The sequence below is a fragment of the Danio rerio genome, chromosome 2 (genome assembly GCF_052040795.2).
Source record: "Danio rerio strain M-AB ecotype USA chromosome 2, GRCz13ab, whole genome shotgun sequence".
NCBI lineage: Eukaryota > Metazoa > Chordata > Actinopteri > Cypriniformes > Danionidae > Danio > Danio rerio.
Window position 1 is genome coordinate 59,966,870 of NC_141022.1, and position 23,975 is coordinate 59,990,844.

A 23,975-nucleotide genomic window follows, 5' to 3' on the forward strand; every position below is an offset into this window, starting at 1 on the left:
CATTTTTATTTTTATTATCGCCGGACTCCACAACAATATTGCATATTTCATTTCAAGCTGTCACAACCACCTCAAGCATTAATGTTTCTAGTGTACAGTTTGTAGCGCACAGGAAACAATCTGCACTTTTACATTTTTAAAATACCTACAAATGCCAAAAAAGTCACTATAAGGTTAACATTTACTGGTATTGCTATACTTGTGGGGACATTTGGTCCAACAAGACTAATACCAACACACACTGTACAACTAAACACATATACTGTACACACACACACACTCAGCGTCTGCCTGCTGCTGTTTGACGCGTGCTGTTTTCATTTGCTCCGTCGAGCACACAATACACAGAAATACACACCTGCTCCAGAATAGCCAGACCGACACAGTCACACGCATACACACAAACAGACACACACACAATGATGAGGCATTAGGTTACAGCACAGCAGGCGTCAGACACACAAAATTAAACAAAAAGACTGAGGGTGTTGCTATGCAGTTGCTAAGGTATTCTGGCTGGTTTTGTTGAACAAAAATGTATATCGTTGATTGGAATCATATATATAAAATTGACATTGTTTTATACAATGCAATGATGTGCAACCACACTTTTTAAATTATTTAGTTACGGTGTCAGATGACAAACTATTGTGTTTTGATATGAGGTGCCCCAAAGTGGCATATACCAGCTGAAAACAAAAAGTTAACATGATAAAATAATAATAATAATTAAACGAGCAAACAGTGGGTGTGGCTTGTTTTTTGTTTTTTTTTTTACTGCAAGCTGATTGGATGTAGTAAAGTCAGCCCAGGCTTATTCTGAAAACGTAGTCCCGTGGACGTTTCTGGAGGCCGCGAATTATGTAGCCGGAGGTATAGTACGTATGGCTGCATTTAATTTTTAAGCGAACGCTACGGGGAGGTATGACGCCGTTCCTTTTCGCACTTACCGGCTGACCACTTACCTCTGTATGGAGGGCTTTCCAGCCGCAACCAGTTTGTCCAGTTAGCTCGTTGTGTACATCTGCGGATTTGAGATGCAGAGAGGAGCTGACCATGATGATGACCGGGTTCGAGAACGGCGAAGAGCGGTTCCAGAAATAAGGTAAGACAAAAACAGAATCGATAAAACGAACAACAGGGTGAGAATGTAGTGAAATCTGAAAACGTGGTAAAAATCAGACGAGGGCTTTTCTTTTTCTGGAGGGCTTTTGTAAATTGTTGGTTGGGTTTAGGGAAGTAAGCGGGTGGGCGGGTCAATCGGTAAAATTGGTTGGGTTTAGGGAAGGAGGAGGGTTGGTCAGCCGATTGGCCAGTTGCCCAGTCAATCATTCAGCCAGTCAGACAGACGGCCATTCGACAGCAGCCTTTGGTGGGTTTACGTGAGAACAGCACGGGCGCGAACGGCACTTGAAGAGACATTTGAGATGCGAAAAAGCGCGCGCACACACACTGAAAAAAATTATTCAAATATGATTCCTTGGATTTACTAAATTCTTTTAAGTTAAGTGGTTGGAAACAATGTATTTGGGTTGGATTTAAACAAACAAATTAAGTTGAACATTACTAAACTTAACTTGTTTGATTAAATTTAACCCATATAAATTATTTGCAACAGTTTTGCAGACTTCATTTTTTCAGTGCAGCTGCCTCTCGGGGATTCGCGAAAACAAAAGCTGCAAAAAATACGTACCTCCCGGGACGTATTTCGCGGCCTCCAGAAACATCCACAGGACTACGTTTTCAGAGTGAGTCTGGGTTGAGTAAAGTAGGCATTTCATTCAGAAAGATCTGGAAAAGTGTTTGGGGAGATTTATTACAGCCTAACAGACTCCTCCTCCTCACCATTTCTGTTTGTTGTCTAAACTGACTGCTGGAGGGGCGTGGTAAAGTGTGTTAGCCCCGCCCAATACCTTAGACTGACCTAATCTGATAATTTAACTGAAAACAAACAGGAATTGCATTTCCGGATTTCAATTGAACCGTCGCTAAGCCCCGCCCTCCTTAGTTACTTTTTCTAAGACTGTCAAGCTTTGGTGCCTGGCACATCTATGACAGTGTGTATGCACCCGTGTCAGACATTCCCAGGAATATAAATTGGTCATTTTTGTCGAACTGAGAAAGCCAGACAAAAAAGGACTGCAGTGTCCATTACAGGAGTAAATTCACAACTTAATACGCAACCGATTAGAGAATAATTCAATCAAAATTGAAGCTAGGTTAGCCTAGCCGCCTCATACGCCGACCATTCAACAGCCTAGTTCATGCACAGCAGGAGAGGTGATCTAATAATAACTAATTAAACCAGGAGTTCTCAATTTTTTTTGGCCAAAAAAGCCTGATAGATTAATTTACATTTACATTTAGTCATTTAGCAGACACTTTTATCCAAAGCGACTTACAAATGAGGACAAGGAAGCAACTTACACAACTATAAGGGCAACAATGAATAAGCAAGTTTCTGGAGGGCTTTTAAATCTGCAGAAGTGGGAGCAGATAAGAAGGAGCAAAGCCAGAAGTCGCTTTGTAAGCAAACATCAGAGCTTTGAATTTGATGCGAGCAGCAACTGGCAGCCAGTGCAAACGGATGAGCAGCGGAGTGACATGTGCTCTTTTAGGTTCATTAAAGACCACTCGTGCTGCTGCGTTCTGAAGCATCTGAAGAGGATTGATAAAGTTAGCTGGGAGCCCGGCTAGTAGAGAGTTGCAGTAATCCAGTCTGGAGAGAACAAGAGCTTGAACAAGGAGTTGAGCTGCATGTTCAGATAGGAAGGGTCGGATCTTTCTGATGTTGTAGAGTGCGAATCTGCAAGATCGAGCAGTTCTAGAAATGTGGTCAGAGAAGTTTAGTTGGTCATCAATCGTTACTCCAAGGCTTTTCACCATTTTGGATGCAGTAATGGTTGCTCCGTTCATAATTGTTGTGCAATGAAATATAGTGTTATTAACCCACAAGGAAACACGCATGACAGTGCATTTACATAATTAATTAATAGAAAAAACAGTCAGAAAGGGGAAACTGATGGATTTGTGCCGAACATTAGCATTATTGACCCATAACAACGTACAGTAAGTTACCTATATCTGTCAGTGTGTTTGTGTGCTCTTTATAAATGACTGATAAACAGCGGCGGGTGAAGTATATTGATGGCAAGTGCTCAGTTTTTGATCACATCTCTGTTTTGTTCTGTTCATATGTAATTTCAAATATTGGTAGCTTGAAACAGATGGAAATATGATCGCTATTAGTATGACTACCATGGCGAGGGCTTAAACGGAGCAGTGCTCATAATACTGAGCGAAAAAAAGGAATAAGACAGCTGTGAAATTTAACCTGCTTTGTGCTTTTGTAGGAAACACAGTTTAGATCTGTTTAGGGTAAGAAGTGTGTGTATTACTTCCGTCTGTCTATCACTGAATGTGTCAGGAATATCAAAACAAAACCAACTTAACCCCGCTCCTTTAGCGCCCCTCACAGAGCTTGATCCACGCTGGCATTTCTCCCATTGGGTTTTAGGTTTTGAAAAGGGAAGAAATTCCATCATTGCGTTCAAACTTTAAGGATACAGGGTATCAGATACGCACAATGCACATGCACAACGCTTTGGCTTGTTTCCCTCGCTCGAAATCTTGACAGAGCCCCTGCGTGTAGCTACGGTTGCTAAGCCACGATTGGTGGGTGGCGGTTTTTGGGTGTGACTTAGTGAAGGGTCAATTAATGATTACAAAGACAAACCTTGATTTTTCTTAATGACATGCGCAGATGATTTGTTCAGTGCAAAACAAAATCAATATGGTTATGTTTTGATTTCATGTGTACTTTAAGGCCCAATCACAATTCTTCCCCTTACCTCTCGTTTTGCACGTTCACATGAAGGGGTAGTGGTGTCCCAATGCTTTTTAGCTTGAAGGCGTAGGGCTAAGGGGAGGGGGTAGACACCCCTTGGAACGAAGATTTTTCTTAAGGACCACACTTGAAACCAAGCGGTAAGAAAATTTCCCAGAATACACCAGCCACAACAGCAGGATAGTTACACCCGGATGTAAGGAGATCCACAAATTAGTACTTTTTTGTCATTATTATGAATTCTTACAACAAACAAGCACATGTTTTAATATATTCATAACCGCGTACGTGTTTTACCGTCATGCTTTAAAATAAAATCTAAAATAAAAACCGCTAAATTTATAATCCCTAATAATAACTCCTGTACAGCAGTCCCACAGCATCGAATGACTCTCGAATACCCTGTCAGAACAGTCTTGTGGCTGGGAATGAGCTGTACACAGTGTCTGCTATAATGATAGTGTTGTTTTTGTGTGTTTACATTGATGAATATGGCTACTTAAATACACAGTACAGTTACGATCTTATTGCCACATTATACTGAAGGATTCGGATTTCTGCTTTCCAATCCGTCTCATCATGGACCACCGTTTATCCTTTTCATCATCCTGTTTCTCAGTATTTAACTGTGAATTGATTATAACTAATGAATAAGTTAAAACTGCTTACTGCAAGAATGTTCTGTGTCCTTGTTTCTCTTTTTGCCTGTCTATTTTAACTTTGTTTTCAGGAAACACACAAACCAGGTCATAGGTCATGAGATCTCTCTCTCTCTCCTAATCTGTTCCTATGACTGGAGGTCCAATATAGAGGAGAAGAAGACACCTGTTCTAGTTGTCCTGATATTGCTCATAATAGCTGTTTGATTGATCTGTTTTTGAGTATAATTCATTTTAATGTAATTCCTTTTTGTGTGGAGATAGACTGTGTGGAGTAAAGATATTGCAGCAGACTGTTGATGGAAACAGTCTTAAACCAGCCAGATAACACAGCTAAACATACAAGATGGTCTTTTGTGTCTATTGTGTTCCTGGTTTAGCTTTTTACAAGTCGGAGATCAGCTCCTAATAACTTAGGGCGACCTCACCTCTAGGCATCAGGTCACCATCCATATCTGGAGACAGATACAATGCTTTCTTTGACGCACACATTAAGGCCATCCATATCTGGAAGTAGATACTATGGGCTCTATTTTGACAGTCCATGCGCAAAGCGCAAAATGCAGGGCGCAAATGCTTTCAGGGCGTGTCAGGACGCGTTTTTGCTAATTTAAGGACAGGAAATCTGCTTTGCGCCGCGGCGCATGATCTAAAAGGGTTGAGTTTATTTTCTTAATGAGTTATAGGTGTGTTTTGAGAATAAACCAATTAGAGTCTCATCTCCCATTCCCTTTAAGAGTCAGCTGCGTCACGCCAAGAGCGCATTCGCTATTTACAGGACGCAAAGTAAGTCTAAGTGGAAAAACTGAGCATTTCCCTAGCAAACAGTTAACAGTGTTTTAACAGAAAACTGTTAAACAGAGCATCTACTGCGTGAGAATGAGAGATAATGGAACTACTTTCACTTTCGCTCTTGGATAGAGAAACCTTTACGCACAGACATCAATTAGTCTATAAATAATTAATTTTGTTTGTTAAGCGCAAATATTCGTTTCAAAACTATTTCTAAATTCAGTTCTAATTTCCAGCAAACGAATAAATGAATAATAATAACAAAATGTGCTCAAAAACCTGAGTTATATCCTAAAACACATGCTGTGCCCCATATGGTCTAAAACCTGACAGGTGGACAAAATAATAAGTATTTGTTTAATAAAACAAATATAAATATGGATATAATAAATAATACTGCTAATAATAATAACATTATACAAAAGCAAATTGTTATGAATGAACTGAAAAAGCTTCCCGAGATGAAGAAGACATAAAAGCAGTGATTTTTCATATTTATGTAGGCTAGAAAATGTTTTGTAATATTTTAATCCTTTATATTTATATTCTATATCAATTCTTATTATATCCTATATATATCCTTAATATTTACATTTTCATATGTAAAGATGTTTGCCTATTGCTCTCTTGTGTGTATTAAGCAGTGTGTAAGCGAGGCACAACTCTGTGCTGGAGTTTAGACCGGGTTAGTTATGGTCTAATGAAAAGTCTATTATAGTTTCTCAAAATAGCGACGCGCCAGCGGTCCGCCTCAGAACGCTTCCTTTTTAGACCAGAACGCCTATGGGTGCACAAATGAGCGCTAATGCATTTGCTATTTAAACAGCGTAGCGCAACGCCTCAAAACCACTCTTGCGCCAAGCTGAAACTACCAAAAGACTACTGCGCCACGCCTTGCGCCACACTGCGCCGGGTGTATGATAGGGCCCTATGTTTCTTTGACGCATGTATTCAGAATTGTCTATTTCTGTTGTAACCAATGAGAACTGTTTACCTGGATCCCACCTTTTCTGGACTTGTGTAAAGAGTATAATTGTTCGATTGTTGAAACTGTAAGTCAGAGCGGCCTAGGAACTCATTGCGAGTGTTGAAGCTGACTTTTGCTGATGTAACTGCAAACTATCTTCAGTAAACTGGATTTATTTATTTAAATCTCTGACTCCGGCTCTTCTTCATCTACCAGACTGGTCATTCTTTGGGTTAAACTGTAAATTATCCCTACAATACTATTATGATAACATGATATATGCCTTCAGTGATCTCCTGAAGATAAATAAGATAACACAACTGGAATAACTACAGCAGACGCTATAGTCTGATCTCATATGAAGCAAAAGATCACGGTGACATATGAAGACTGTCCCATTTCTTAGAAGTAATTTTTAAAGCCCTTCACACTCGGTTTTAAGGGCCAAGGGGAAAGGGTAGGGGTACAAAAATTGAACTGGGATTGGGCCTAAATCTCCCTGAAGCCCCTGAGGAGGTGTTAAAGTTGTTATTTACCTCTCAAAAGCGTAGCGCAGCATGATGAAGGCCAGAGCGAGAGGCAGAGCGAGGAGCAGATCTCTGGGCATTGGACGCCGAGAGCCCTGCATCTCCTCCAGATCCTCCCAGACGATTCCTGGGGGAAGCCAGAACTCCTGCTTCCAGAACCACCGGCTGAGCGCATCCATCCTGAGCACAAACACACAGCAGGACCACATACGTTTATTTCAACACATTTCTGAACATAATACTTTTAATAACTCATTTCTAATAACTGATTTATTTTATCTTTGTCATGATGACAGTAAATAATATTTGGCTAGATATTCTTTAAGACACTTATATTCAGCTTAAAGTGACATTTAAAGGCTAAACTAGGTTAATTAGGGTGAAGTTAGATTAATTAGGCAAGTCATTGCATAACAGTGGTTTGTTCTGTAGACAATCGAAAACAAATAATGCTGAAGGGGGCTAATAATATTGACCTTAAAATAGCTTAAAAAAATTAAGAACTGCTTTTATTCTAGCCGAAATAAAACAAATAAGACTTTCTCTAGAAGTAAAAATATTATAGTAAATACTGTGAAAAATTCCTGAATCTGCTAAACACCATATGGGAAATACCTGAAAATAAAATTCACATAAAGGTGAATACTTTTGCCCTCAGCTGTATATATTGTCATATTGCACAGCTATAGCCACTACTAAATTAATACCCCTCATAAAATCCCACACTTCAATTCTGACCATCGGATGTCCATGTGCTTTCCATGACCTATGCAATCGCTCATCGTTGGATTAGTATTGTTTTTTATTTTTTGGTTCTACAGACATTTATGGGAATTTCCAGGCTTAAAATGATTCTGCCTTTTGTTTACAAAAAGTCCATTGATGCACAGGATCAGGTATGATGCTGTTTTTTGTCTGTATTATTTTTAAACCAGAAATGTGATGCAAATTTAATGCAAAAAAAACAAAAACATATTATACATATAATATAATATTATACATATTTCACATACAATAAATAAAATAAGTGTTTGCAATAATAAATGAGTGCTTTTCAGATTGAACTAAAACATTATTTACTGTTGAAGTCAGAATTATTAGCCCCCCTGGATTATTAGACCCCCTGTTTATTTTTTTCCCCAATTTCTGTTTAACAGAGAGATTTTTTCAGCACATTTCTGATCATAATAGTTTTAATAACTCATCTCTATTAATTAATTTATTTTATCTTTGTCATGATGACAGTAAATAATATTAGACTAGATATTCTTCAAGACACTTCTATACAGCTTAAAGTGACATTTAAAGGCTTAACTAGGTTAATTAGGGTAACTAGGCAGGTTAGGGTAATTAGGCAAGTTATTGTATAACGATGGTTTGTTCTGTAGACTATCAGAAAAAATATACAGCTTAAAGGAGCTAATAGTTTTGACCTTAAAATGGTGTTTAAAAAAATTAAAAGCTGCTTTTATTCTTGCCAAAGTGAAACAAATAAGACTTTCTCCAGAAGAAAAAATATTATCAGACATACTGTGAAAATTTACTGGCTCTGTTAAAGAGCATTTTGGTTTAAAAAATAAAACAAATTCAAAGAAGGGGGCTAATAATTCTGATTTCAATATATTATATACACGTTTTTTTTTTAAATAATATTTAACTTTTAAAATTAAACTCGTGAAAACGTGAAATTAACACTTTACTTTTTAGAAATTAAATAGTAAATTTAAAATAAAGACAGAAAGCACAATTTAAAAATTCATAAGTGAATTTTAATTTCATAAAATTCATTCATTCATTCATTTTCCTTCGGCTTAGTAACTTTATTCATAAGGAATCGCCACAGCGGAATGAACTGCCAACTTTTCCAGCATATGTTTTACACAGCGTGTGTGTGCCCTTCCAGCTGCAATCCAGTACTGGAAAACATCCACACACACTACAGCCAATTTAGTTTATTTAAGTCACCTATAGCGCTTGTGTTTTGACTATGGGAGAAACCAGAGCACCCAGAGGAAACCCACACTAACACGGGGAGAACATGCAATCTCCACACAGAAATGTCAACTGACCCAACCAGGACTCGATTCAGCGACCTTCTTGCTGTGTGGCCACAGTGCTAACCACTGAGCCACCACGTGGCCTTAAGTGGACTTAAACAGCAAAAACATTAGTTAATCAATAATGTATTTATTTATTAATAACCTTAAGTGTCCTCATTAGCTTTGACATGGCTGAAAGAAAAAAGAATCAAAGGAAAAATAATATAAATTAATAATATAAATTAATAATATAATAATATAAATTATATATATTTTTTGTAGCCCATTATAAATTTTAGCAAAACAAATAGATAAACAGTTATCTAATAAATATTTACTTTGTTATCTTAAGAAAGAAAGCCTGAAATATTAAATTCAGTACTTAACTAGATTAAACCACCTTTATTAAATTATTATTTAAATGATATATTAATTAAGTGCACACATTACACTCAAAAAATGACATTTGCTGTTTGTTCAAACTGAATGCACTGAAATAACACAATTCTTGAGCTTTTTAGGGGGACAACTTAATTGTTTTATGTTCAATCCACTTAAATTTTGTTGATAATAACAACCAATCTGTAAATTAAAATTTCCATATTTTGTGACTCACAAGTGTTTATTTGCAGTTGTGAATTGCATTATGGGATGTTGATCTCTGCTCTGTGCACTTCTGATGTTGAAAATTCAACTCTACAGTTTAACTAAGTGACTTTTATTGAAATTTTATTACTTTAAAAATAATATAATAGCATAAGAAATACAAAAATAGCTCTGTAAAATAACAGATAATGTTCTGCGGTTTATTACAAGTTGTTTGTAGCGTAATATACAACACCAACCCAGACAATATAGCACTGCAAACTATTACACATGTTCAAAAAAGTCACTTTTTCCAACTTTTCAAGGTTAAAAAGTATTGAAAGAAAGATCAAGCTCCCATAATGCAACTCTAGGCATAAATTAACGTGGAAAACAAAAAATAAAAACATGAATTACAGACATTTCTTAGTGTATAGACAAATAATTCTTAACTTAGTTTCTTCATGATCTTCCAACACACCTCAATTGTGTGGAACCTAGCATTTTTACAGTGTAGCTTTGACTATAATATAATGTAATGTAATATAATATAATATAATATAATATAATATAATATAATATAATATAAAGTTTATAATTTAATTTAATACAATATAATATAATATAAATAATTATAATATAATACAATATACATAATTATAATATAATATAATATACATAATTATGATATAATATAATATAAAAATTATAATTTAATAAAATATAATTTAATATAAAAATATAATATAATATAAAATAATATAAAATATAACATAATATAATATAATAAAAAAATATAATATAATATAAAATAATATAATAAAATCAAATGTAATATAATATAAAACATATTATATAAATTAAATAATATAATAACATAAAATAATAAAATATAATATAAAATAAAATTATATAAAATATAACATAATATAATATAAAAATATAATATAAAATAAAATAATATATTAAAATCAAATGCAATATAATATAAAACATATTATATAAAATTAAATAATATAATAACATAAAATAATATAATATAAAATAAAATAATATAACATAATATAATATGTTTGATTTAAAGGCTATCATTATATGTGGTCCTCACAGGCATCATAGGACCCCAAAAAACCTGCATTTGTCATTTATCCAGCACAAACACACATATCTGATCAGAAAAAAGTCATCATCAAGTCCATCAGATAAAGCTGCAACCGCCTAATGTCAAATGTTTTCCACGACACACCTGCCTGAAACGTCACCTGGCCAACAGATGACAGTTGATACCTGCTTAAACAATGGCACGATCGCATAATAACCCAGATAAACTATACACTTTCACAACAACACACATCATTGCGAAATAAACAGGTTCCAGAATTCATAACAAAAATCACAGAAGGAAATCGCTCAGTACCTGCTGATGTCCTGCGTCTCTGATGACGACGATGATGCTGTATGTGTGTGTGTGTGCGTGTGTGTGTATGTGTGTGTGCGTGTGTTTGTATGTGTGTGTGCGTGTGGTGATGTGCGCAGTTCTGATCAGCGGATTTTACGCAAATTAATTTCCATGGAGATTTGCATCCATAATAGCGTTCATAATACACTCACAGCAAACAAATACGACACTGAAAAATGCTAAAACATTCTGTAAACGCCATTCGGTTCGACCTGTCATTGGTAGCGTCGCATTGAATCAATAAAAAAATAAAACATCCAATAATAAATACACCGTTTTCTCGTTTCGTTGTGAATCCCGGAATTATTTTGCGCTGAATTATCCCTGATGTTAGTCTGGGATGAAGGTGTGCTCGTCTGTTCTTCATACACACATTCACACACACATACACACACACTCATGCAGAGAGGGAGAGAATCTGCTGTGCGTCTGATCGTGGGTGTGTCAAGACGCCGATTGGTCCAGAGAAAATGCTCGGAAGTTTGAATCACTCATGTGATTCGATTCTTTTGAACTGCTCGTTCGACTCACTGATTCTTAACTCCCCTCAGAACTTGCGACGGAATAAAAGGTAGAAAGCGTGATGTTTGATGTGAGATTTTGATCACACTTTTATCGTTACGACACAAACCCGTTAATCTTTTTCACTCCCTGCTGAAAAAAACAGCTTAAACCAGCCTAAGCTGGTTGGATGGTTTTAGCTAGTTGACCAGGCTGGTTTTAGAGGGGTTTTGGCCACTTCCAGGCTGGTTTCCAGTCATTTCCAGGCTGGTTTTAGCTGGTCAGGCTGAAAAGTGACCAGCTAAAACCAGCTTGACCATCCTGGTTTAAGCTGGACATAGCTGATTTTGGCTGAGCTCCCAGCTTGGCTAGGCTGGTCAAGCTGGTTTTAGCCAATGACTGTAAAAAATATGGACGACGCGACAGCCCTTTTTCCCATTGAACGCCTTGAGGGCAAAACGCCTGCTTGACGGGCACAAACTGTCGCAAAAGACTGCTGAAATTGGAGCCAGACATGCGCAGAAGGATTGTCTGATGGAGCCAGAGGAGGAGCCGCGAAAATGAGCAGAGTCGAGCTTCCAATCAAACGGTTTATGTAAAATCAACTACGCCCCCCGAACTTCTCAGTATGCGTTTGCTGTCATATCAACACAAATGGATGTAATAACGTTAACAAATATGAGGGTTTATATATTCAATCGCGCCAGCTCCAGGCCGCAGCGCATAACTTACTCGCGGCGTCGCGGGCTGATTCCGGCTCGCATGCGGCAGCGCCTGCTCGCTCGGCCGCCGCATCTGGCTCGATTGACTCGGGCTGGAATCGGGCAGTGAGTCCAGGCATCCGGAGTAGGTCCAGCAGAGGTAACATTAGTCAGTCTGAGCTCTAAGAGATAAGTCTCCGGCAGGCGAGAATCTAGCCGGAACTGTGTTTTGCTATCTGGGTGGCTAGGCGTGTATCAGCAAACTAATAAAGCCCGAAAAAAGCCCTGAACTTAGCGAATAAACAGTGTTCCACCAGAATCATGTATGTCAGAAACTATAGTTTACTGCTGAACTCATTTTGTCATGGTAAAATAACACAGAAATCGAATAATAACATTTCAGTCTACTTCAGTCTCCTGCCGAAGCTCAGACGCCGCGCTTTGAGAAACTGTCAATCACAGCTGTCAATCACGATGACACGCCCAGCATTAAATTACTGCTAAAAACAAACTGTTTACAAAAATGAAGATCTGCAGCTATTTCAGCACAATAACCAGTGCCTTAATCGACCAGAACTATCTTTCGGGACATTTTATTGCAAGTGTAATAATTTTTTTTTATTTGGGCTCAAGTCTCCTTCATTAACACGGAGGAGGCGGGCTTTATGACTTGTACTGCAGCCAGCCCCCAGGGGGCGATCTAACGGCCGAAACCTTCACTCAAACGTAGGCTTGCGGCATACTTGGTTTTAGCTAGTCATCTCCCAGCCTGACCAGCTAAAACCAGGCTGGACATGACTGGAAACTAGCCTGGAAGTGGCCAAAACCCCTCTAAAACCAGCCTAGGCGGGTTTAAGCGGGTTTTTTTTAATAGGGAATGTAAGAAAATTAACACGATTGTTACTTTTATTTTATTCAGGGATTTCCTTTACCCAGTTTTCATGTGCGATGTGATTCATACTGAAGAGCTCAAAATATGTCTGCTTTACAGAGTAGTCAAATTTAATTTAATTTCAAATTCTGTGAAAATTTACTGGCTCTGTTAAACATTATTTTGGTTTAAAAAATAAAACAAATTCAAAGAAGGGGGCTAATAATTCTGATTTCAATATATTATATTCACGTTTTAAAAAAAAATAATATTTAACTTTTAAAATTAAGCTCGTGAAAACGTGAAATTAACACTTTACTTTTTAGAAATTAAATAGTAAATTTAAAATAAAGACAGAAAGCACAATTTAAAAATTAATGTCATAAAATTCATTCATTCATTCATTTTCCTTCGGCTTAGTAACTTTATTCATAAGGAATCGCCACAGCGGAATGAACAGCCAACTTTTTCAGCATATGTTTTACACAGCGTGTGTGTGCCCTTCCAGCTGCAATCCAGTACTGGAAAACATCCACACACACTACAGCCAATTTAGTTTATTCAAGTCACCTATAGCGCTTGTGTTTTGACTATGGGAAAAACCGGAGCACCCAGAGGAAACCCACACTAACACGGGGAGAACATGCAAACTCCACACAGAAATGTCAACTGACCCAACCAGGACTCAGGATTTAGCGACCTTCTTGCTGTGTGGCCACAGTGCTAACCACTGAGCCACCCTCAGAACTCAGAACTCAAAATATGTCTGCTTTACAGAGTAGTCAAATTTAATTTAATTTCAAATTCATTTAAAACGTGAAAACTGACATTGAATTAAATTAAAACTCACGAGTAAAGGTTCTGAGAGACGCAGGTTTATTTGTGATTCATTTCAACCGATTCCTTTAACAGAACCGGTTCATAACTAAACAAGGTGTTACTTCTTAATCAAACACAGTGTAATTAGATAGAATTATTCCAATGTTTCATAATAGGGGGATCATATAACCAGTTAAAGCTCATGAAAATAAGCCAAAGGTAATTAAACTATCAATGAAACAGCAGCAACAACAGCTTATTGAACCCTTACGTCCCACATCTATATGAGGATATATGAAACCTACACTGAAAAAAATGATTTAGGCCTCTATTAAATTAAACATAATTCAATTTAGTTTATTTTAAACAATTTAATTTAGTTGTTGATTTTATTAAATTATTATTAATCGGGTTTAAGTGAATTAGATGTGTTTTGAACCAATCTAAATTAATTAATTAAAGTCTATTAGAAAAAATTATGTTAGCTTTGTGCGCATGCGCGTTTTGTTCCGTTGCCTCGGCGCCAAAGCCCAAAGGAAGGTTTACAGAATCCAGTCAGATTGAAGCAAGACGCCACAGCCGGATTTCTGTACATCCATTTGCACAGTAAGTCACATTTTATATTGTACCAGACTGTTTATTAAAGAAAAACTTTGTGGGTAACATAAACGCATAAAATGGTCTCTCGTTCGGACTGTCTATTTTGGTCGTTTTTAAATTTGACAGCGACCAGCCGTCGAGCGCGCTCGCAAGTTAAGCTAACAGTTAACGTTACACACGGTTTGACAAATCTCGCTTTTATGTCGCAGAATATATTAAAGATTCTTTTTAGCAAGAATGTAGTTATGTAGACTTGATATATAATGTTTTTTAATGAAGTAAATGGCTATTTTCAAGAGAATACGCATTTTCTTTGATGTGACGACAGTGTCCGTGATCCGCCATTCCAAACGAAAAAAGCTTCGTTGCTAACGTTAGCTCAGTCCTTTGTGAATTTACCGTGGCTTTTACTGTGGTTAACATTAAGCATGCGTTTAGATAGTTGTGAACGGACAGTACCATACTGATTTTGTTATAGAACGATTTGGTCTAGCGTTAGGGCACTACTGACTGTCTTAGGAGGTTGTCGAATGTGTGCCCATACTGGCGTAACATTAACTTTTAACGTAAAGGGCGTCCATTTACAGTTCTTTATTTTTTTACGTGAGATGCTGTAATTATGTCTTTGGGGTTATAATGCACTTAATAGGCTAACTTATATTCACAGCAAGTGTTTATCAGCCACCGATAAACGTCCAGCGCAGGGGTTAACTTAATGTGACTTTTTTTCATATTCATAAAGTGCCTTTTACATCAACGATAATGTAATTTAATTAAAATAATATCCTTTAAATAAGCTGAAGCAATCATTTAGTTGTTCAAACGTACAACACATGCAGACGAGTGCTAAAACTTCATGGAAAATATTGTGGTTAAAATAAATTGACATTTTTAAGACATGGCTTTGAAGAATGGAATTTAATGCAGTGCTTTGACTGGTCTGAGACAGACTTTATATCGTATCAATCAGGCAGTGACGATTATCTTAATCATATTAATCACGTTCAGCAATTTGTTCAATAAGTAATTTATCTAAATGTATGTTGCCTAATATAATTAATCGGTAAACAATATGTTGATTAAGAAGTTGGTCATGTTGTAACTTGTGCTGAATTTTGAACCTAAATGATAATCATGTGCTTCCTTTCATTTGAGGTACTGTACAACAAGTTTCCTTTGAGTTCTGAGTTCCTCTGAGTTCCTTGGTCAGGGGTTTAAACACATTTTCTGTCCAGTACTGCAGTTGGAATTTTCCATCAACATTTTTATGGTAAGTAACTGCAAAACATTTATCACTACACATTACAGTAAACAGTTTCTTAACTGAATATGTTGCTCTGAAAAATATAAATAGTCCCAAAAAAGGAAATTTACTCACTATTCACTCACCATGTTTCCATGGTTCCAAACCTTTGAGTTTCTTTTATCTGTTGAACACAAGACAAAATATTTTGAAGAGTGTTAGAAACCAGTAATCATTGACATTCATAGTAGGAAAAACATATTATGGAAGTCAATGGTTACCGGTTTTCATCATTTTTCAAATTATCTTATGTTGTGTTTATCAGAACAAAGAAACTCAAACAGGTTTGTGACAAGTAAAGAATAAGTAAATGTTATTGTTGCTTCCCTAGTTTTCACAGTACTAGGGTGCAGTAAGAGCACAAACACAGAGTTCAACTTTGATTCAACTCCGTGATTCTCTCAAGAGAGCCGACCAAAATGTCTGACCTGCCATAAAATGATTCGACTATCTGCCGACCAAGAGAGGTTATTCACCTTTTTTTTCCTCCTGTACATTGCATCAACACAGCACAGCAAATATCAAAGTTGAAATTTAATTTGATTCAAAGAAGAGTCGCATCAGAATTTGGCTCAAAATTGCACAATAGAAATTCGGCCTTAAGCCTGGTTTGTACTTCTGCGTTGAGTGATTGGCGTGACCTACTGCGCCTGCCCTGCGTGCAGCTGAGCACTTATACTTGTGCGCGCTGTTTGTGTTGTTCTACAATAACACTTACAAAAGCAGTAGGTTTATATGTTCCCTCTGTATGGAGTTTCTTCGCTTGGGTTTTGTTTTTTCTGAACACTACCTTAATGAACAAGCGGATAAAACTCGCTCATTCTGAGGCGGTAGCTGGCGGTCATGCAACAACTTTAATCATAAGGTAAACACAAAGCAACAGTTTCCACCTGGAGCTATTTCATGGGACTCTACACTTGTAAACACTCGCTCCAATGGGTTGGCGTGGCTCTCAACCCCGCCCACACACGTAAGCGCTACCAAGCCCACTAATAGAACGTGCGCTACGTGTTGTTGCGATGTGTAGTTACATTTTTGGAGAGATGCGCCACGGCAAGGGCTATTCAACTGCGCGCAGGCTGCGTCGGACCATACACGTGCATTTGACGCAGAAGTATAAATCAGCCTTTACATGTCTTTATCTTGGCTGAACATGTTAAATTACAAGGTAGTCGAAAAAAGAAATCACTTTAAATATAGTGTAACTAAACAAACTATTCACAAGTAAACAGTCAGTTGATTAAATAAATTTGAGTATCATTATAAATGTAATATACATGTAAGGGACAATCGTCAGATTTAGGTGTGTTAAAGGATATTAAGTGCACAACATCGAGGCAAAGTTTAATGTTTAGATTATTACTGCAAGTTGAAATTTAATATAGTTTTAATTTCTAAATATAACATTTTAAAAATAAATATATAGTCTATGTTCTGAATAATGCTCATGTCCATGCTTGTCATGCCACAAACATACTTATATTCTATGTATTTGACGATGCAGTCAATGCATGCACTGAAAAAAATATGCTTATAGGCTACCTTTACCTGCAGGTTTCGCTAGCTGGGCAAAACTTAGATAGGCTATTAATAATGGATATACATTAAATATGTTTAATTTTATTTGTGAAAGCAAGAGAGAAACTTGTGGGAGTGCTGTAATAAAGGAGTCTCAAATGACTAACAGTTGTGCATTACGGTAACGTGTTTTATTCGGGACATGGCATATGACAAATAATCGATAACATTTGAGCTGGTTTCAGTTATTAATTTTTATTTTTAAAAATATATTTTTTTAACAGGTGGCGCAGTGGGAAGCGCTCTCACCTCACAGCAAGAAGGTCGCTAGTTCGATTCTCGACTGGATCAGTTGACATTTCTGTGTGGAGTCTACATGATCTCCCCGCGTTCGCATGGGTTTCCTCCGGGTGCTCCGGTTTCCCCCACAAGTCCAAAGACATGCGCTATAGGGGAATTGAGTAAGTTAAGTTAAGTTAAGTTTGTCGTAGTGTGTGTGTGTAAATGAAAGTGTATGGATGTTTCCAAGTGATGGTTTGCAGCTGGAAGGGCATCCGCTGTGTAAAACATGCTGGATCAGTTGGCGGTTTATTTCGCTGTGGCGACACCAGATTACTAAAGGGATTAAGCCGAGAAGAAAATAAATTAATATTTATTTAACTTAATGTTAATATAACACTACTGATGATTTTTAGCTGAATCTGTGGTACATGGTGATCCAAATAATGGCAGCGAATGAGGATGGGTTTTTCAGTTTAAGAACAAAGTCCAAATCTAAAGCCATGGCTCCTGATGAAGGTCCTGTAAAGTGAAACGATTGGTCTGTGTAAGAAATTTAACATTATTTGCAATATTAGCATTAATCCACGGCCTGGTCAAACAGATGGTTTTTGGGTTGTGAGACGTAGTTTAGACTAAGTTGTCTGCGATTCTTCCTATTGTAAAGTCATGCAATGTTCAAGTCCCTGTCGCCGATCCATCTTGCAGTGAAAATAAAGCAGCAACGACTACTTTCAAAATCATGCAGTCTGAACTCGGCATTAGTTAATGAATAAACTTAGAGACCTGGATATCGACACGTCTCTCTGCAACTGGATTATGGACTTTCTGTCTAAAAGACCTCAGAATGTTAGATCAGGCCACATCTGCTCCACCATCTTCACACTCAACCCTGGTATACCACAGGGCTGTGTGCTGAGCCTTTTCCTCTACTTCTTTTTTACTATCAACTGTAGGCCTGTGAATAGATCCAACATCATCATCAAATTTGCAGATGACACCACAGTGATTGGTCTAATCAGCAATAATGATGAGACGGCCTACAGGGAGGAGATACATCATCTGTCCACTTGGCCACTACCAAGCCGACCAATCACAGAGCTTGCGCTACGTGTCGTTGCGATGTGTAGTTACATTTTTTGAGAGGTGCACGTCAGCGACGCCGACGGCCACGGCGAAGGGCTATGCGTCAGCACCGTAGCATTGGCGTGCGTTTGACGCAGAAGTATAAATCAGCCTTAAGGAACAGCACTTTCCTCAGAGCTGTCCCTTTTTCAACTCTATCCCCCACTAATTATTTTGCCCTCCTAATACACCCCTACTGTCCTCATAACTTGTACTCCTCATTATCATTGCACTATTTAACATTTGCACATTTAAAAATTACACATTCATTGCACTACATTAGACTGATTCATTCATTTGAACTATACATATACTGTACACTTGTAATTGTTTATCTACCTGTACACTTCTGATTATTAATAGCAACCTGTACATATAATAATTTATTTTAAATTTCTGTTCATAGCTAATACAACCTGTATATAATGTTGATAGTACATCCATCTGTAAATATCACTATATAAGTGTATATAGTAAATATCTATATATTTACTATACTATGTATATATAAATATCACTATATAATAAGTTTTTCTATATCTGCACTTTATAACTTATACCTGTATACTGCACTTGCTGCTATTGCACTGCTGGTTAGACCTAAACTGATTTTCGTTGCATTGTACTTGTACATGTGTAATGATGACAATAAAGTTTAATCTAATCTAATACATTTCTTAACGTTTTCCAATTTGTCATTTATGTATTTAACTAATCAAATTTGTATTATTTACAGACAACCAATGTCCATGTCAAAAGAGCGTCTATTCTTCAAGCTCTCTTTACTTACCTTGGTGAGGATGAGGCATGCCTGGTGAAAGAATACATGGTGAGTGCATCATAGTACTAGTGCTTGCACCTGGGCTATAAGAAAGAACTGCTTTGTTCAGAGGCTGAGGGTGGGGTTACAGTGGCCAATGAGACAAACAAACTTTTTTGAGTGCCATATTTGAATTAATAGGTGAACCTAATGTTGAACACATTATGGTCTATTCAAATCACATTGCGCTGCACAAACACTTGCTAGATTCGTGCAAGTAAGTTGCATACTAATTCAATGCAAAAGTATGAATAGAACAATGAACAAAATATTTTAATATCTCAAAAACAAAATTAATAATTTTAAAAAATTTGAAAATAGTGTTTTCACTGTATGTCAATGGCTTTTTTTTTTTCAAATGCTTTCTATTTCCATATATTTGTACATGAAGTTAAAAAAAATGCCATTGGTCACTACACGCGTAAGAGCAACCTATTATCTTTTGCCTCAAACTCTTGCATTGTAATGGTAATACACACTGTTATTGAACCGTGAGAAAACTATCAGCTTGTTGAGTGTGACATCACATCGCTTGACTATATCAAATAGTATTGGGAGACTCAACAAATGGTAATAATAAACATTTACAAAGCGATGTAATACTTTTTGAAAATCACAATATGTGCCTAATATTAGTATGCCTAAAAATACTAAATGATTAAAAGTTGCATATGTTTCTTAATCCTTTGACGTTCTCAACATTAGGTTCAGATCTGTGTTTGACCCCAGAGATATTCATTGTTTAGTCCAGGGGTGTCCAAGCTTGGTCCTGGAGGGCCTGTGTCCTGCTAAGTTTAGTTCCAATTGCAATTCCAATTCCAAGTCCAATTAGACACACCTATGCTAGCTAATCAAGCTCTTACTAGGTGATCTAGAAACTATCTTGCCTCAACACACCTGCAAGGATGAGCTAAAATCGGCAGAACACTGGCCCTCCAAGAAGGAGTTTGGGCACCCCTGTTTTAGTCTTTCTAAACAGTATTATTATTTCTAAATTACAAACAAATAGTCACAGAATTACAAGTAAACCACTTTTTTCCAAAAAAGAGAAAATTTATGTTTATGTTAAGATTAAAATTACTGTTTAAAAGCAACTTGACTTGTATTACATTTTTAGGTCAATGGGTGGCCGTACTAACAATCAAAAATGTATTGCTGAATAATTCTTCAAAAATGTTTAATCTAATAATGAAACATGACGTTTTTTTAAAGTATGAATTCAAGTTTTAAATTTGTATATTTACTTATACATTTAAAATATACTTAATATATTTAAATTATTTTGGTTTAATTAATGACATGTAAAAATACTAATTAAATAAATATACATGTCTATTAATTTGTCCAATTAAATTTGTTTTATTATCATTGTACTTTTTTTTTTTATTTGCAGAGGTCCTGTGGGTCTTTGAAAAGTCTTAAGTATTAAATTAGATTTTTACAATTTAAGGTCATAAAAAGTCTTAAATTTGAGAGGTCTTAAATTTTGCATCAAGGTGTGACATTTCTACTGAATTTCATTCGCTGATGTTTATTTTACTTGTGCACAATTATTCTTAAGCCTTGTGTGCTGTTGAGAATATTAATTTGGAGACAGATTTCTTTGTTTGAGCTCATGAAAGTGAGACTTTTTCACACATTGTTTTGAAAGTTGCTTATTTACATTTTTTCAGACATATAGTAAACATAGTAAGTGTATTTATGCACACATACACACACACACACACACTATCATTTACTGTTTATTCTCCAAAGAACTCAAAAAATATAAAAGCCAGAAACTTTTTTGCACAGGACTATCTAAATAGTTATGCTGTCAACTGATCATCAACAGTAAAAATGACAAAATATACATCTACCAAAAAGGGAAGATAACCAGCAACAATGCGTGATTACATGCTGTCATGGATTTGCATCCAAAAAATGTTTTAATGGAAGTCAATGGGGCAAAAAAACAGCAACTAACATAAGGAAAGGGTAGTTAAATTTAAATAATACAGAAGGGTTAAGGTGAACAATTGTGACCGGGTATATTGATATACAGTGGGTCTGATCAGAAGGTATTTCCACATTCAAGTGGCCAAATCTGTGGTTTTCAAGCCTTAAACCTTGGGTAATATTATTTAAATAATAATGCAATAATGCTTCCTTGACATTATATTTAGTTTTCAACATATTACTGTATTGTTTGCCTTTCAATTATTTTTTCCAAAATTATTTTTAGTTAGTCTTAAAAGATCTTAAATTTACCCTGATAAAACCTGAATAAACCCTGTAAATAATTGTGAAGAAGTCGTACTTGCAGATCATGCACAAATATATGTACGCCAATATGCAATCATAAATGATTGTTATAATATTTCACAGGTATCAATGTGGGTGTGGGGAGGGCCGTTAAGGTTTTGGTTTTATTTACATTTGATTTCTTCTGACTTTTTACAAAATATGTTTCAAAAACAATGTCTAATAATGGTTTCTTTTTATTTAAATATAGGGCAATCAAAAAGAAGAATTTTTGAAGGACCTGACAAACACCGCCATGGCCATATGTGTCATCAAAAAGGAAAGAGGAGATTATGAGGACATTGGCATCGTTGTGGATGGAACAGTGATTATTGAACAGATAAAATCTGTTGCACAAGCCTGTGCACTGATGTTGGGGGCAATTTATGTGCTTGATTTGGCCTACCCAAAAGATCTCAAATACTATTACGAGTTTGCCCAAAAAGTACTTGTGCAAATGAACTTTGACAAGCTCTCCTCAAAGGTTCTCAGACTGGAAAACAGTGTGATACTGTAATTTTAAGCATTGAAGTGTTAATGAATGCTCAACAACCAAATGTATATCATATACAAATTGCAGTTTAGTGTAGGAATTGTTTAATAAGTGAATTCAGTTTTCTTTGTGTGCAAAATTAATTAGCTGTAGGAACTTGTTTTAAATGGTGTGCGTGTGTGTGTGTGTGTGAGAGAGAGAGAGAGAGAGAGAGAGAGAGAGAGAGAGAACATGTGCATTCTATAAACTTTGTATTTATTTTATTTCATACAACTTGTAGTTGCTCAATATGTTAATGAGTTAATTTTTTAAGTTAATTAGTTGATTATTTTGTGTATTGGGGTGTGTGTGTGTGTCATAAGGATTGCCGTTTGCTCCAAGACTTCATACAGTTTCTTTTATGTGTTGGTTTAAATTAAATGTGCTGTACAAACTGTTTATTGTGTTATGGTGTGCTGCTAAAGCATTTTTAGGCAGTGATTTATGTTTTGTTAAAAAAATGCATCTTAAAAAGTCATTAAAATGAATTCAAAACAAATGTGGTCAAGTGTCATTTCAAAGTGTATTTGCAAGCAATTTAATGATCATTTTAGACATCAAAAATAAATAGATATAAGTAGGAATAACATAATTAAATTATAGTGAACTAAATGAATTTCATTAGATAAATGTAACTAAATAAAATTGATTAAATCCAACTTATTTTGATTGTTTAAATCCAACACATATAAATTGAGTAAATCCAACCTAATTTGATTGTTTAAATCCAACACATATAAATTGAGTAAATCCAACTAAAATTGTTTGCTTAAACTTAACCCAATCCAATTATTTGCAACAGCTTGCCTTAAAAAAATTAAGTAAATCCAATGAATCATTTTTTTCAGTGTATATGCAGTATGCACATATGATAAAATATACGCTGCATATATGTATGCCACATATAGGCAAAATTGAGGCACATATGTTTTGCTTGTTCAAACTACTTAATTAAAATGAGCTGAAACAACTTGAAATTTCATTGGGACAACTTAATTTCTATGTTCAATCCACATAAATTTGTAAAAAGTGTTAAGTTAACCTAATCGATTTGTGTTGGGTCAACATGAATGTTGCGGAACCCTCCATTTTGTACAGTGTAGATCTCCTGTTGCTATATCCACTTACTGTAAGCCCTATATGTACATACAAGATATGTCTCCTATATAGTTTATATCTCACTTTGGCAACTGTCATACATGATGCCTAGCTCATATTTTCTATAATTAAGTTCTACAGTTTAAGTCAGAAATATTAGCCCCCCTGTTTATTTTTCCCCAATTTCTGTTTAATGGAGAGCAGATTTGTTCAACACATTTCTAAACATAATAGTTTTAATAACTCATCTCTGATAACTGATTTATTTTATCTTTGCCATGATGACAGTAAATAATATTTGACTAGATATTCTTCAAGACACTTCTATACAGCTTAAAGTGACATTTAAAGGCTTAACTAGGTTAATTAGGTTAACTAGGCAGGTTAGGGTAATCAGGAAAGCTATTTTATAACGAAAAAATAGCTTAAAGGGGCTAATAATTTTGTTAAAATGATGTTTAAAAAAATTAAAAATTGTTTTTATTCCAGCCAAAATAAAACAAATAAGACTTTTTCCCAAAAGAAAAAATATTATCAGACTTACTGTGAAAATTTCCCTGCTCTGTTAAACATCATTTTGGAAATATTAACAAAAGAAAAAAAATTAAAGGGGGGCTAATAATTCTGACTTGAATGACATTTGTCATGGG

The 23,975-nt window shown here is 35.9% G+C and overlaps 2 protein-coding genes and 1 long non-coding RNA gene across 4 annotated transcripts in view; 1 reads left to right on the forward strand and 2 right to left on the reverse strand.

The window, feature by feature from the left end:
- The window catches only part of cers4b (ceramide synthase 4b), a 50,490-nt gene extending 39,184 nt beyond the window's left edge, over nucleotides 1–11,306 (reverse strand). The window contains exons 1-2 of the mRNA XM_087241740.1: nucleotides 10,834–11,306; nucleotides 6,802–6,972 (exon numbers count right to left, since the gene is read on the reverse strand). Coding sequence (XP_087097866.1) covers nucleotides 6,802–6,971 — 170 coding nt within the window. The 5' untranslated portion in view covers nucleotide 6,972; nucleotides 10,834–11,306. The remainder of the gene's footprint in view (nucleotides 1–6,801; nucleotides 6,973–10,833) is intronic.
- pip5k1cb (phosphatidylinositol-4-phosphate 5-kinase, type I, gamma b) overlaps nucleotides 1–23,975 on the reverse strand; it is a 754,787-nt gene that overhangs the window by 485,414 nt on the left and 245,398 nt on the right. The window lies entirely within an intron of this gene.
- LOC147846568 (uncharacterized) lies at nucleotides 14,321–22,726 on the forward strand. Of its 2 annotated transcripts, XR_015479209.1 has the most exons (6): nucleotides 14,321–14,373; nucleotides 15,523–15,637; nucleotides 16,002–16,137; nucleotides 17,473–17,649; nucleotides 19,329–19,421; nucleotides 21,907–22,726. It is a non-coding gene; the product is annotated as an uncharacterized LOC147846568 (long non-coding RNA). The 2 variants fall into 2 exon arrangements; XR_015479208.1 differs by lacking the exon at nucleotides 16,002–16,137.